The sequence below is a fragment of the Oryzias melastigma genome, linkage group LG18 (assembly GCF_002922805.2).
Source record: "Oryzias melastigma strain HK-1 linkage group LG18, ASM292280v2, whole genome shotgun sequence".
In the NCBI taxonomy this organism is placed as follows: Eukaryota; Metazoa; Chordata; class Actinopteri; order Beloniformes; family Adrianichthyidae; genus Oryzias; species Oryzias melastigma.
The window spans coordinates 8,279,888-8,295,332 of record NC_050529.1 but is presented as its reverse complement, the minus strand read 5'-3'; the positions used below and the strand labels follow the sequence as shown (position 1 = coordinate 8,295,332).

The 15,445-nt window shown below is 37.6% G+C and overlaps 1 protein-coding gene and 1 long non-coding RNA gene across 5 annotated transcripts in view; one reads left to right on the top strand and one right to left on the bottom strand.

Annotated features, from left to right (window-relative positions):
- The first annotated feature begins 1,637 nt into the window (after positions 1 to 1,637).
- The window catches only part of si:dkey-183c6.7 (urea transporter 2), an 18,521-nt gene continuing 4,713 nt past the window's right edge, over positions 1,638 to 15,445 (top strand). The window contains exons 1-5 of the mRNA XM_024287653.2: positions 1,638 to 2,035; positions 2,322 to 2,511; positions 3,739 to 3,867; positions 4,623 to 4,812; positions 8,531 to 8,678. Coding sequence (XP_024143421.1) covers positions 1,909 to 2,035; positions 2,322 to 2,511; positions 3,739 to 3,867; positions 4,623 to 4,812; positions 8,531 to 8,678 — 784 coding nt within the window. The 5' untranslated portion in view covers positions 1,638 to 1,908. The remainder of the gene's footprint in view (positions 2,036 to 2,321; positions 2,512 to 3,738; positions 3,868 to 4,622; positions 4,813 to 8,530; positions 8,679 to 15,445) is intronic.
- Positions 3,806 to 15,445, bottom strand: part of LOC118600034 — a 14,679-nt gene continuing 3,039 nt past the window's right edge. The window contains exons 2-5 of one of the 4 annotated variants that reach the window (XR_004949605.1): positions 11,551 to 11,654; positions 9,349 to 9,398; positions 8,233 to 8,684; positions 3,806 to 3,931 (exon numbers count right to left, since the gene is read on the bottom strand). This is a non-coding gene — a long non-coding RNA (uncharacterized LOC118600034). Of the gene's footprint in view, positions 3,932 to 8,087; positions 8,685 to 9,348; positions 9,399 to 11,550; positions 11,655 to 14,269; positions 14,341 to 15,445 lie in introns of those variants that run through there. The other 3 variants (XR_004949606.1, XR_004949604.1, XR_004949607.1) reach the window with 3 other exon arrangements.

Genomic DNA, 15,445 nt, shown 5'->3' with positions numbered 1-15,445 from the left:
AGTTGGTACTCGTATTGGGGGAAAAGGTGGTTGCCTTGGATACGCAAGATTATCCTTGGTCTTCAGTATCCTACATTTTCTTTACAAATGAGTACATTTGAAACTAAAAAAATGTGAAAAAATGTGATTAATTCACAGAAAAAGATCAGATTTCAAACGACATCCATTATCATATAACTGCTGTAACAAATAACCATACAGAACACGGCATTATCATGTCTTCATGGTTGCTAGAAAAACCCAATGACTTAAGAAATGACACAATAATCTGATATTTGGTGTGCATGTAAAATGTAATGTCCCTATTTTTTTGTTGTTGTGTCACTTTTCTCATGATTGAGTATTTAACTCATCTTAAAATTTAATTTCTGAGTATTTCTCCAGTCGAACTGTGTAGAATGCAGTTGGAGAAAGATCGTATTTGTTGCTGTTTTACAGATCAAAAATACTTGATTTTTGACATCACTCCTGCACCTTCCTCATTTGTCTTTCCTGGGTGATTCGCGCCGTCAGATCTGTAGATACGCCGGCAGACAGACAGCCGCTGCAGGGTGCGGGGGCTTCCTGCTCGGGCTTCCTGAACTCGCTGACATTTTTATTACCGTATTTTTCGGACTATAAGTCGCACCGGAGTATAAGTCGCAGGGGCCAAAAAATGCATAATGAAGAAGAAAAAACCATACATAAGTCGCACTGGAGTATAAGTCGCATTTTTTTCAAGTAATTTATTTTACAAACTAGTTGAAAAAAACGATATTACATCATCCTGGAAGGTAAGTTATAACATTCATAAGAGAATAGAAAACAGGCTGAATATGTGTCAACACATATTCACATATTAGCATCATGAAAAAAACGAAAAGGTGTAGCATTTATATAACATAACAGTTTTATTTAACTATAGCCTCAAGAACTCATCAACTTTGTATCTTTACTGTAATTAATTGCACGCAATCTCACTCCATATCACTAAATCCCTTAAATTCTTCGTCCTCTGTGTCACGTCTGAATAACTAAAGTAAATAAAGTAATTGCATAGATCACCATAAGAGGGCACTCTAGACTTACGGTCCATATCTCATCATTAAAAATTCCGTATATAAGTCGCACTGGAGTATAAGTCGCAGGGACATTCAATCTATGAAAAAAACCGCGACTTATAGTCCGGAAAATACGGTATTTTCATTGAGACAATAATACCCCCCCAGATCAGATTTTTTTTTTTCCTCTCGGGTTAACAACCTTCAAACTTAGTCCTCAGTCACAGAGTCACAGAAACACCGTGATAACGGCTGTCATAAAGACATAGTCCCCGAAGTGAGATAGAAGCCCCCAGAGACGGGGAAATATTTGAACAATCTTTGATTAGGACTATTCACAATAAATAAACTTGATCTCTCTAGTGGCTCCACATCAGTGGTCCTGCCAACAACTCAAGGGGTAATTTCTAATGAACGCCTGCCACTCTGCAGAAACTATGTCCTAGACAATTTTTTTTTATTTTGTCCCAAAAAAATGGAATAATGATATTTAAAATACAGCTGGGAACACCTTTACACTAGATCAAAAGATGACCGGAGTGGGTCTTTAGGGTGAATCTGAATGGTGCAATAAAAAGCAGTGAAGCAACTGAAACGGTACCAAAGCAGGGAGGAAATGAAGTGACTGGAAGTGTGAGCCCAATCGCCCCGTCCTTAACAACAGCTCACGCTGCTGAACTTTGTTCCCCAGCAAAGAAGGCAGTGAGTGAATACATCACCCAGCAGTTTATAAGTCACCCCGTGGAACCTCAGCAGAGAGGGAAGAGGAGGAGAACAAGACCGAGCGGAACCGACGACAAAGTCAAAACCTTTCAGGATAAACAGTTGTGTTTTTTTGATAACTCGTCAAGGCCCTGCAGCTGCCGGCATGTGGATGGACTCTAAAGCAGAGGTGGAGTGGGCCAGCAGGACTCGTGCCAGCTTCAGTCGGCGGGTGTCAAACGCTCTGCTGTTGTTCACTGGAGATATGGAGTATTTGGATAAATTCATGGAGGGTAAAAACACACACTATACATTTAAACAGCCGGATTCTTTGTGTTTTTACAGCCGCTGGGCTCATAAAGGCAGGAGTAATTAAGTCTTTATCTTCTTTTAATGTCATTAATTAGTAAAGTTTTTAAGTTTTTCTTCACAGAAAGCTTCTAAAAGTGTAAATAATTATTTAAAAAGGCTTTGCTGAATATTTCATACAACGTAATTGCTAATCCGCCAGTGTTGATCCCGACTGGAGAGATAAAAATTCGGATTAAAGCATTTTTGTTTTCTTTGTGCACCCCCCAGATAAGTGGTTTGCGCTGCAGCTGGCGGTGTGGGGGCTGCGGGGGGTGAGCAGAGTGATTCTAGCCAACAACCCACTGAGCGGGGCGCTCATCCTGGCTGCCTTGTACTGGGACTCCCCCTGGCAGGGCCTGCTGGGAACAGTGGGGGTACTGGCCTCCACGCTCACAGCTGTCATCACAGGACAGGACAGGTGGAGAGATAAAACCACCCTCCAAAATAAATCTAACATACGTATTTATGATGGAAAAACTTTTAGTCACCACTATTTAGGATTAGATTAGGCTTTAACAGACAGCCTAAAATGTAAAAATGTATTCAGTAAATGTTTCCAAACTAACATGTACGTGGTAATAAAGTATTCCAACAGCAGTTTTAATGGAATTCAAGCATTTTCAAGACTTCTGAAATTTTGTATATGGGGTTAGATAAGTGTCAAAATGAACTTCAAATAGACAAACTGCTAATTTATATATATATATGTGTGAATGCATCATTTAATTTTAAGATTAACATCTCTGCCGTGATTCATCTTTATCTTGAATAAGAACATAAATTCCTCAGTTCTATTACTTTTACTGATCGGTACTGGTCCAAGCCCCAAACCGTTACCAGGTTGCACGCAAACCGGAAAAAAATACAATAACACTATTATTTTTTTTTTGTTGTATTTTGAAGGAAATTTTATTTTAGAAAACTGCCAGATTCTGTTCACCACATCCACCTGTCTTGATGCGTCAGGTAACATAGAGCGGCTGTTTATGTTAAAAGCCCAAAAGCTAAAAGTTATTAGACACCAAACACAAAAGAGCCAGTAAGGAAACATTTTCTGCTAGTGACATAACGATTGGCTGTAATAATGGTTTGATTAGAGTTTTGTGGCTGCAGATTTGATTCACTTTCGATTTTAGTTCATTTTAAACAATCTGATTGGATCCAATTCACTGATCTAAAATGGATCCAGGACATCTTTAGGCAAAACGTCAACCAGTGAGACTTAGTGATACATTTCTGGTACTGAACAGTGCAGGTGAAGATTTCCAGAGTTCTTGTATTTCTGTAAATTAAATATGTGTTCAAACAAACAAATTCATGTCAAATCCAATCATGTGAGGCGAAAGTCCCCCATATTTAACTGGAACAGGAAGCATGTCAGAAAATGACGAGTCGGGGTCTCCCAAGGCGTCAAGAGGCATCCCTGACCATATGACCATATATGGTAGTGAGAATGGGTTGAAGAATACGTTTTATTTTGACATTTATCTGGTATTCTTATAGAAATGTAACTGTTGTGGTAAAAATTTTTAAAAGTCAATGAAAACCTAGTTTTTTTGTTTTTTTAATGACCCTTTGTTCTCTATTCCTATGTTTTGACAATAGTCCAAATTAGTAAGGCGTCTGTTGTGCTTCTTGTAACTAGTGGTGAAGTAGCAGGAGGTCTGCATGGCTTCAACGGCATGCTGGTGTCCCTGCTGATGGGAGTGTTTAGCTCGGCTGGAGACTGGTACTGGTGGCTGCTGCTGCCCGCCTGCCTTGGATCAGCTACATGGTGAGAGCCTTACACCCACAAAGAGATGCAGAAAGCCCAAACTCTCCATTCACACTTTATAGTCCTGTGAAAAAATGAGGACACCCTATGAAAGCCTGTATATTTTCCCAAATATTTGGATACTTACACATTTAATACCAATTTGAACATCACTGATTTTTTAATAATGTCTATCCATATTTATTTTACTATTCTAATACTTTTCCCATGTATTATTGGCTAAAGATGTGCTTACCTTAAATACAAACTCCAATCATCTTTCATTCTAATTTCATTTTTTTTCATTATGATTATGCCGTTTTTAGCCAAAATCTTCAAAAAATCGTTTTCAAACTGCATTTTTTTATCTGCTCCTGATTCACAACAGTTTAAATGAACAAATACTGAAATTTCACATTTCAGCTTCATTTTCTTAAGAAAAGCACCAAAAGACAATGTTAAAGAGTGGGTCTTTAAACACACTAAAGAGAAATTCCTCTTGTGGTCACAAAGAGGCTGCAGCATGAAAACCATTCAAGTTTACTTTTCTATTTCACATCACTCAAGTACGAAAAGATTATCCATTTCCATTTTAATGTTTTTTTTAGTGAAAAGACTTATTTTTCACACATATATTTTAACATTTTTGGATTTTTTTTTTTTTTTTTTTGCTTTTTAGCTGCCACTAAGCTTGCTGTCAACAATATTTTGTTGAATCTAGATTTAGAAGAACAACGTTTAAGGGTATGTATGTCTGTTTTTCCTATTTCTTGCAGCATCTTTTTGTACAGCGGACTCTCCACATTTTTGCAACACTGGGACTTGCCTGCCGCTGTGTTTCCCTTCAACACAATCATTATACTGTATCTCCTTTGTACGGGCCCAAACAATCCTTATTTTCCTCATCACCCCACCATCCCGCCCGGAGAACTGGAGCCTAATGGCACAGAGCTTGCAGCACTAAAGGTGAGGATTTCTTTGCCCAAAAAACAGTTGTGACAAACGCCTTAACCCTTGTGCTATCTTAAGGGGTCCAGATGACCCCAGCCTTATATTGACGTTATCCATCCCAGGACAAATGTGGATGAAGGTGGACGGGATTTCATGTCTACTACGGACACCAGTGAAAATCAAAAATCGTTGAAAAAAAAGTTCAGCGCACTGTCTTGTGGGGTCCAAAAGACCCCACTCACAATGTCAACATACCTAGGATAGCACACAGGTTAAGACTCAAAAAAGACTTTTCATGACTTTAATGGCAAATCAGTTATTTCACATTAATTCAGTGTATTTCTTATTTAATATCAGTAATTCAAAATCAATAATATTTCTTTAAACTTCAAGAAAAATGGAGATCTAACAGATTTTCAGATTCTGTTAAAATTTAACGCAATGAAACCAATTGTTTATTGTGTAATTTCATATACCATTTTCAGCCTTAGCATTGATTTGAGACTTGAAAGATTTTCTGACTCTCAGCTTATATCGTTTCCACTGTATGTGGAGCTTAGCAGAGCAACTCACCAGGAGAACTCCATCAGTATGCCAATCATGTTTCCAGAGAACATCAAAGAGGGCTCAAACCAAGCACGGCTGAGTCTTCCTGTGCATTCGCCCGACAGCTTAATGCCACTGTGATGTCAGGTCAGCTTCATCTTAATGAGAAAACCCAAACTTGGATATTAAAAATGCCAGAGTAGTGGATAGTACGCCTTTGAATTTTTTATTTTGCAAAGGTAGTTTTTACAAAAGCTACACATAATTTTTACATTTTACCTTAAATGTTGGTGAATTTATTGAATATTTATGTAATAAATTCACACAAAATGTCCAAAACCCCCTCTGATCAGAAATTATTCTCTTAATCGAGTTTTAAAATGTAAGACTAACACATGCATCCCAAATTAATCACTAGGATTCTGCAGTAACAGTCTGCTTCACCATTAAAATGGATGAAGATATCACTGCATTAATACTTAACAAATGGCAGCTCAGTTCTCTCAAAAATGTTTAATCCCAAAGATTAAGTCGTCCCTGGTAACTGGAGGCACAGTAGCCTCAAAAGAACAGAAGACACAGAAAAAAAGGAGCCCAACTCACATCATCATCCACGTCTGACTCACCGGTTACTAGGCAACAATTCCTGCTGGACCATTTACTTAAATTCATATTCAGGAAGACAGCTTAAATTAAATCAAATTAAGATTTCCCTGTAATTAAGTCTTACTGTGAAGATTTATGTACAAGTTAAGGACTTTTATGCTGTTTTGTTGATTTTCTGGGAGGGAAAATTAATGAAGTGCTTGCTGTGGGCCTCAAAAACTATTTTTCCCAGCAAGTCATTCGGAGGGAAAATGCTTCTTCTCCTGAGACAATGGTCCAAACTCACCAGATGCTGCATTAGGCTTCTGGTCCAAGAAACCAGCTGGTATCTAAGTGCTGAACGGATGCATTTTCATTTCCATGCTTTCAGTGTGGAAATGGACCAGAGAGGAAAGTTGATTTCAATACAGGAAGTTTCATGTGGAAAGTGTAGGAAAGTGAAAACTATTAACTTGTATTTTTTTACACTCTGAACCAATTTTTGCCTTTTTAGTTTTACTATTTTGTAGTCTGTAATATATAAGTTTCAATTTGTTCAGTGATTTCTTTCTAAATATATGTATAGCCAATATTATATTATAAAGAGTGTCTCTAAAAACTCTGTTTTACGCATCTTTTGCATTTTTTATTGGCAGATATTTATAGTTTTTGTAAGAACTCTGAAAAAAATATTTGACCTACATATGTATTATCCGCATAACTTGTTCATATAAATGAAATAAATAAAAATCACAATCTTTAATTCCTCTTTGTTAAATGACCTTTCAAGATGTCTTTGTGACCGATGATCTGACATTTATGTGGGCAGCATGCTGACGTGCCATGGTAATCATCCAGCTGATTCGTCTCCCCCTTTTCTTTGAGTAGTCAAACCCTTGCATTTTATCTTAAAATGAGCACAAAATGTCAAGGGAGAATACTTTGGTGTTTCAAACCCTTTCATGGTCATATTTTTAATGCCAAGTTCGAATTCTTGCCTTACCCCTATGGCTTCTCCAAACTGAGATTTATGGAAAAATAGTGTCTTCTAATGAAGCTAGTCTTTAATGCATGATAGGCCATTTGATAATTCAGCTAATTTATATAACTCAGAGTCAGAAAAAGAACAGTATAGTTGGATGTCATCAGCATAAAAATTATATGAGACATTTGTAAAATCACGAATAATTTTCCCAAAAGGATTCAAGTACAGGAGGAAAAGGATTGGGCCCAGGACTGAGCCCTGTGGAACACCATGTCAAACAGTTCCAGAAACTCCTCATTCGTTTTGTAGTCGACACAGGAATAATATTCATCTTTTAGGTTATATAGATGCAAAATTTCAAATGTAACCTGTATTGACAAGATCAGTACTTTATTCAGTGTTATTAAATTTGATATAACAACAGTGATGCAGATGTGAAGTGGTCACACTGGTTGGAGGACCGTAGGTTTGATTTCCGTCCATGTTCCGAAGTGTCCTTGGCCAAGACACTGAACCACCACTGGTGTGTGAATGTATGAGTATGGGTGAATGGGTAGAAAAGTGTTATACCATTCATGCAGGGCAACTTTTAGGTTCACAAAGCTATAGTGAATTCAAATGATTCTATAAAATGCTAAACAAAGAGATGGCCTATTGACCTGTGAGCTGGCTAAACAAGTTGTTAGACTGATGTTTTGGATTACTTCCTTGTGCATTATCTGAACTGGATAATCACTGCACTCACTGTAAAGTGAGATTCGACTCAGACTGAACTCTCAATGCTGCCAGGCATCCTAAATATCAAGATTTGCACAAAATCTCATTATGAAGCCTCACAGCCCACGGCACGATGTGTTCCCCGCATGAAATTACTTTTCACAAGTTTCCCCTTCACCAGAATGTGATTATTCTCTAGATGTCAGTCTTTCTTTCTGCTCAATCTGTCATCCACATGCTCATTTTAGTAAATCTGTCACTTTATTCTCTAATGTTTCATATTTTGCTTTCTCTTTAACTTAAGGAATTTGAAACTTCGGTGTCTGTCACCTTCCACGTCTTTGGCTCACACTTGATGATAAACACAAAAGCTACATTCAAATATTGGTGTTTTGTCATAACTTCCTATTTTAATCCAAATAATTGCCTTTTACTAATTAAGTTGAATTTTTTGTTCTTTTTTTTTTAAATCATACTCTTTCTAAAGTTCTCTCAAGAGACTGAGATGTTTTTTTTCCATCTTCAATGCCTCAAACTTCTGCCACTTTGCTCCCTCAGCTGTGGTGGCACAATAATCCTTGAACAAACACAGGTACACTTACCCAGTTGGGAGGCGACGATGAAATTAAAACCCCTTTATGACTTGTAAATATTAGCATCAGAGAGGTGTACCCTTCATGTTGCCATAGAAACACTTCTTTTGTGATAGAGTACTGTAAATGATTGGTTTACTGCTGCAAACCTGTTTTTGAATAGACTGAGTGAAAAAAGTAGATCTGGGCCAAAATGAAAACATTTTAGTTTTCAATTGATGCTGAATTTGGAATTGGCCTAGAACTTTATTGACAATGTTTGACATCCAGACAGCTGAATTCTCCAAAAATGTGTCTTTTTATCCAGGTTCTTGGTGGTATCCCTCTTGGTGTGGGACAGATTTTTGCCTGTGGAGCTCTTAAGCCTTCACTTCTCATCCTTGGCGCTGTAGTGCTTTACTCTCCACTACTGGCTGTCCATGCTCTACTCGGATCAGCGGTTGGAACCCTGGCCGGTTAGTCTGAAAGAAAGAGTTTGTGCAAGTACAGGTCAATATAGGGACTTTGTTACATTAGATAGACTTTTTTTTGCAGAGGCATATGTTCTCTAAAAGAGTATTTTTGTGAAACACTATTTTGTGTACAAAAGGCTAGTTTCTTGTACCTCAAGAGTTTTATTGACTAGAGATATTATTGTAAGTATGCAGTATAACTGTAGTAGATGCACATTTTTTATATAGAGTGATGAAACAAAGTTTATCAATTTAACTGAGAAATTTTCCACAAATATAAAATTAATAAAATGACTTGTTAGATATCAAATCATAACTGATCTTTGGCTTGTCAGTACATTGAAAGACTAAGCATGAGATCATTTACTACAGTCCAGCCATTAAGTGTGAACTTCTGCATAAACAAGCAGCGTTCTTTGTCTTCTGGCTAATCATAGGACTGACAATCTGTTTAATTAAAAATTATTTAGATGCCGCGTTAAAGCAATGTAACATTATTTTTCAAAGAAAAATAAAATAAAAATAAAATTTAAGCCAGAACAAATCCATTTATGGCTAACAAATGAATAATAAATCAAGGACAGTGAAAAATATCGACTCTACGGCTTTTCAATTTATTAGGTATTATATATTATTTTTATAAGCATTTTTTTTAAAATAAATAAATACTCACATTTGTCTGTTTCCTGTGTCTTCTCCGCCAGATGCCACAAGTGTCTTTCTCTGCAAGAAATTAATATTTTGTACACTTTTGTACACTGCTTTTCCTGTTTTATTGTGGGATAATAAATTAAGTGCACTCAGCTTTGTTCCTTAACCCTTTAATGTATCACCCCAACTCTATTTTTTTTCTATTGTAAAATTGTTCCGAGTGGTCTTTTAATCATATTTTTGCAGTTTTTAGCCAAAATCAAAAAGCCTGTATCATTTTTTAAGACATTTTTTTAGAAACAACAGAATTTTCCAATTAAGCCTTTGCTAACACTTTATCCCCTAGTTTACAGAACCTCACAAGCCCAAGCTAACACTAGCTGTCGCCGGTGACAGCAAAATTACACACTTTGAACAACTGAACGCAATCAATGTAATTCCAAAGGATTCTGACGCACTGATAGGCAACACTTTTGTAATGTGTTGCATACCAGCACAAAGCCGCTTTTCTCTGCGTCAATCATCTGGTTTATGTTGATAATGCATTTCGCTTGTTGAGCTGTTATTTGGCTTCTTTTTTTGTGGCTGTAATCAGTTTTTAGCTTTCCCAGCTGTTATTTTTTAATTAAAAAAAGAAAAAAAAGAAACGTTCTTTGAGCCACTCAACTAATTATGCAATTTTCTCAAATCCAACAGATTTTGAAATAAAAGAAAAGCAGTTCTGTGCCAATACTTTACAACAGTAAAGTGTTGCACATTGGGACAAAGCTGGTTTTCTCCGCTTCAGAATTTGATGGAATTATTTTAATTTCAAAAATGGTAATTCAAAGAATGTCAACACTGGAGCTAAAGGTGCTGAAGTGCTAAATATTTAGACACCCTAGAAAAGGATGAACACTCTAGTTAGGAAATAGAGGCTAAATTGCCCACAGCCATTGTTTCCACAAACTAGAAATCCTTTTCTTTCATACAAGTATAACTGCACCCCAACAGTATTGCTGCCTATTAAATATTTAGTGACTGTTGCACCCCTGCGAAATTACAACTGTCAGTTTTATGCATTTACCCCATTGATGGGAATAAAGATAATAATGAAGCTCATTAGAGTGCCACCAAAAAAATGTGTTTTTTGATTTATGTAACTATAGTTTTCCTGTGAGTGCCTGCAGCATAACTCAATATCATACATTTTTATCTTGTTTGACAGAAAATATCTATAATTTCTCAGACCATCAGTTGGAAGGGACAGCCTGCTGCGGGGTAAATATCAAATTACCCAACATTTTTAACGAGATGCAGCCACACGAGGTTTATGATTCCCTCAGGCTGTTGGGCTGAATGTCACCAACAGCTATAGAAATGTTATACTGAGGCAACTCACAGAACAAGCAGACATGCACAGCAATTAACTCGGGCACTGTTACCCTTTGGTTAAACACTAAGACAGACTATAAATGACTTTTACATGCTCTGCTCAACTATTATGAGAAATGATGAGAGAAAAGTCCAGTTTATCTGCTTTAACTTCAACACGAAGTCCTAAAATACTATACTGTGTGCGTAAATGTGGCTATGAGTCATCTAGGGGAGAAAAAAAATCCTCTCCTGCTCAAAATGGTCGACACAATGCTGCTAATTATGGCAGATGTGTATGTGTGTGCACACAATGATGCAACAAGAGCAACAGTTTGGAAAGAAGATGGTCAAAGAAATCAAGGCAGGAAAAATCATCGACTAGAGACTTACATTCTCATAAGATGAAAACCAGCTGCTAATACATTTCCTTTCCAATTCCTACTTTTATTGTTCCTTTAAATCTTTAATTTTAGGACACTTTGGGGCCCCTCCATGGTCAATGAATTCTCACTCTCAACGGGTCATATATGGATGTATAGTTTGGGCCCTCTCCGCGTCACTTTTTGACGTTTTCGATGTCTCCAACTCATCGTATTTTGACGTTCTGGCTGTTCCCATTAAATCATAGGGTGGCCATGGTGCAGCGGTACGGCAGTCGACTCCTGATAGGAATATTACTGGCCCGATTCCTGACTTGCCTGCCCATGTGTTGAAGTGTCCTTGGGCAAGACACTGAACCCCAAATTGTCTCTGGTGGAAGGTTGGGCTGCAACCCCGTACCGGTCCTAGGGCTGCTTGGTATTGAGCCACAGACACAAAGCAGGGAATCTCTAACCCTTGGGACGCGTCCCGTTACCGGTACACTAACCCGGCACTGGTGCCCTTATCCTGTACCGGGTCCACATCCGATACTGCATCCAGTTCCATGTCCCAAGGGTTGGGGACCAGTAATTTGATGGGAAAAGGCAGCACCTTAAAAAAAAACAACAGTTGGGGATGTCAAAAAATGATGTGGAGGAGGCCCAAACAATATGAATGTGTCGTTCTTGAAAGACACATAAACATGACTTTTTCATGGATTTAAAATTTCTATTCACAAACGTGATTGCTTTCATTTTTTCAACACAAGTAAGACACAAGTGTTTTTTTTTCTCGTTTTTATTGAATCATTTTGTCCTCCACTAAACCCCATCCAAGTTAGTGTGACAGTTGCACATAAAACCAGGAAGTTTTATGTCTCCATCACCTCATTCATCCTTGTATCTGGCTTTGTTGCTTTTGTTGTCCTTCTCTGCCGTCTAAATTCTCAGTCACCAAGCCAACAAATTCTCTTTGGCAGCCTGACAACACGCGTTTCTTTCACCTAGAAATCGAGTGACATTTTATTGTTGCGAGTTGGCCCCATTGATTGGGTCTGTTGTCCATTTAAGGCTTGTTGCTCTGTTTTTTTTAGCCATAATTAGCAGTTAGCTTTCCCAGCTGTACAATTAATAAGAAGTTAGTTAGTGCAGATATTTTTAACTGTTTTAGCATAAATCAGGAATGTTAATAAAGATCTAAGGGGTCAGTTTGGGATCAAAATTTTACAAAGTGTTCTTGAAAAAGCCAGAAAATTATTAAAACTACAAAAATGGAGCTCTACAATTCAAATCTTTAAGATATGATAAACTCAAGTTCTGTGCATAAAAAGGATTATCCAAATAAACATGAAAAACGAGCTGCTATTAAATACAGTTATTTTGCTATTTAAGTTTATTTTTTACAAAATCCATTAAACTCCATATGTGGTCAAGCTACACCTCTATCCTAAAGGTGAAGATATTGACTGTAATAAGAGAACTGGACAGAGTGGGTGTGATGTCACCCATAAAAAATGCTTTACTTTCAGCTCCAGCAAAATACAGCCCAAAAAATGAAGCCAATTCAGTTATATACTTATTGATGTTGTTTCTTTGTAAACATGTACATAAGGATAATGTTATCCTAAACAGGAAATAGTTTATATTGTCTTTGTATTCCGGTTTCTCCCTTCAGGAGTCAATAAATCCAATCACCCCACAATTACCACACGTGATTAGGCTTCACTTTTATGGCATATACCCCTCCTGACCCAACCCTCTTGAGACTAGAAACCGGCACATGGAACACTGGAAGGTGCCCCCATGTGGCTGCAATACCTTACACCACCTGGTGGTCCCAGATGATCTCCCAATCTCGGACTAATAGGACCCAACCCTGCTTAGATTCTAAGACCACATGAGACCAGGAGGGGTTGGTGGATTGGATCTAGATAGTCATACCAAATTTAGAGTTGGCTGTAAAGAAGAAAATGTTTTTTGTTTTAGCACAAAGTAGCAATACTTACATAAATTTGATTTATCTCACTAAGAAAAAAATATCCAATAAGTAGAACTTGGTAGTTGTAAAAGAAATATTTTTTCCTTAATGACAGTAAGATGCGTCTGTCAGTGATTATTGGGAAACATGGTGGTAACGCTCACACTCTGAGAGCAGAGAGACATGAAGCCTGCCTGGGACTGGCACAGTGCAAGCCATATTTAGAGCCGTCACTCATAGCAGTGTGTATTCCCATGAGGGGTTTCCAGAAGAGAAGATCAGGGGCTGTATGTAGGCCAAAAGCCTTTCTACCTCCTGCTGCAGCCTTTTTGTAGAAAATTATTCAGAAAAGCTTCATGGTGGGATCACAAACCTGAGAGGTGGTAAAAAGAGACGCTTTTGTTTACCTTATTTTACCTCTGTCTGTGATTGAAAAGCAAACAAAGGTGAAATATTTTTAGATAGGAATGGAAGAAAATAGTGTAACTGAACATCAGGATTTTAGGAAAAACTGCCCTGATTTCCAAAAATGATACAATCAGGAATTAAAGAGCAGCTTCCCTAAATAAATAAATAAATAAAATCTTGTGGCAAATTTCCTATCTAGAATTTAATCTCATGTTGTTCACTAAAGACCCTGACAGTTAAAAACGAGTCTTTGAAGAAATTTAGTCAAGCTTATGGGGCTAATTCCTTTTTCACAACTGCCCTTACGGGTGGATATGGGTTGTTTGCAAAAAAATCAACTGAAATATCAAGGTCATAGATCGCTTGGTTAGCCTGTAATGCGATACATTCATGAAATTTTTTTTCTATGGGTATGCTGCGGATGTCAAGTCATATCGACGATTTGTACAACATGTAAGGGAAAGTAGAGGAAAGTAGGTGAGACGAAGGCTTGTCGTAGAGATTTTCAACTTTTACAACCCCCCTTGAATCCAGCCACTTAGTACTGTTACTAGGACAGAGTGTAGATTGTGTGGGTATCCTACAAACGTCCAATGGACGTCCATTTTACGACCACAGACAGCCCGTTTCTAGCCACAAGGGCAGTTTTGACTCATGATTAACCAGCGATAAGTGTAGTGTAAGGGTATAGTACAGCTATATCACCGGGATATCATAAGTACCTTATCAGTACTTCACTTGCCAGACATACATCAATTCCATTTTCAAGAAGCCTCAAGGGCCAGTGTCCTACATGTTTTCCAAACAATCTGCCACTGATGCTCCTTATAGGCTAAACACACCTGATCCAGGTACTCAGCTGGAAAACCAGTAGGAGGTCGGCCCTCGAGGACAGACTTTGGACACTCCCGCTCTAGAGAACCACAAGATACACAGGCATTTCCGTTATTAAAGACCTCAAATACCCCACTCCTGTCTAGGACTCACCACAAGCCTGGACATCCCAAAAACCCACAATACCTGTATGGATCAACTCCTGTACAGGCACATGCAACTATCTTATTAACGGAATTACAACATATTTGCGTCAATCAGGTTAAAGGAAATGCCACAGTTAAATTTAGTTTGCTAGAAATTATTTGTATCATCAATGTTGTTCAAAAATGCTAATTTGTTTGACCTTTGAATATTTATAAATGTAATGATGTGGAAACATCCGCTGAATGAGTCAGGATTAACAGTCTTCAGCTAACAGGGTAAAAATACAAGGATAGTCTATTTTTTTTTTTTTTTTTTTACATTGTGTTATACTCTGGCCTGAATGTAACAATTAAAGGTTGTTTATTACTAATTAGGTGCAAAAAGGCATTGTTTGCTGGATAGACATAAATCTATTTAATTGTGTCATCTAGAGAGTACTAAAAAATGCTTTATCTAAACCAAAAATCCTAGATGTGTTTTGGCAAAAGCCAAAAACTAATATGAACTATCAATGAAAAACTCTGAATGGATTATTTATTTTAGAGGATAATTGCAACTCTTCAGTCATTGTGCAGCTTAAAGTGGTCTAAATAGAAGTAGAACGCTAGACAAGAAAAATGCAGCTTTTAATTGGAGGAACCTTCGAGTCATTCTATCAATTTGGAGAGGATTTCCAAATCTAAAGAACAATGGACATAAATAAAAACAGTAAATAATTCACCATCCTCTAGAATCGTCGTCTCACATTTTTCTTTCATGACGCTGATAAATGGAAAGATAAAACACTGATGTGGAACGAGGGGAATGAACATGCTGATAAGAGGAACATTCAGAGGAAACTAAGTTGCAGAGAAAGAGAGGAGGAGAAGAAAAGAAGAGTAAAGCTTGTGGTGACGGGGGGAACAGGGTGTGGTCAGTGCGCCTCAGGACCAGACGGCTAAACCGCAGCTTCCATCGGCTTTATGAGAAAATCAATCAGGAAGTGGCCTGAGGTTCATCCCAGTTCTTCCAAGCATTTAAAATGTAAAAGACTGTAC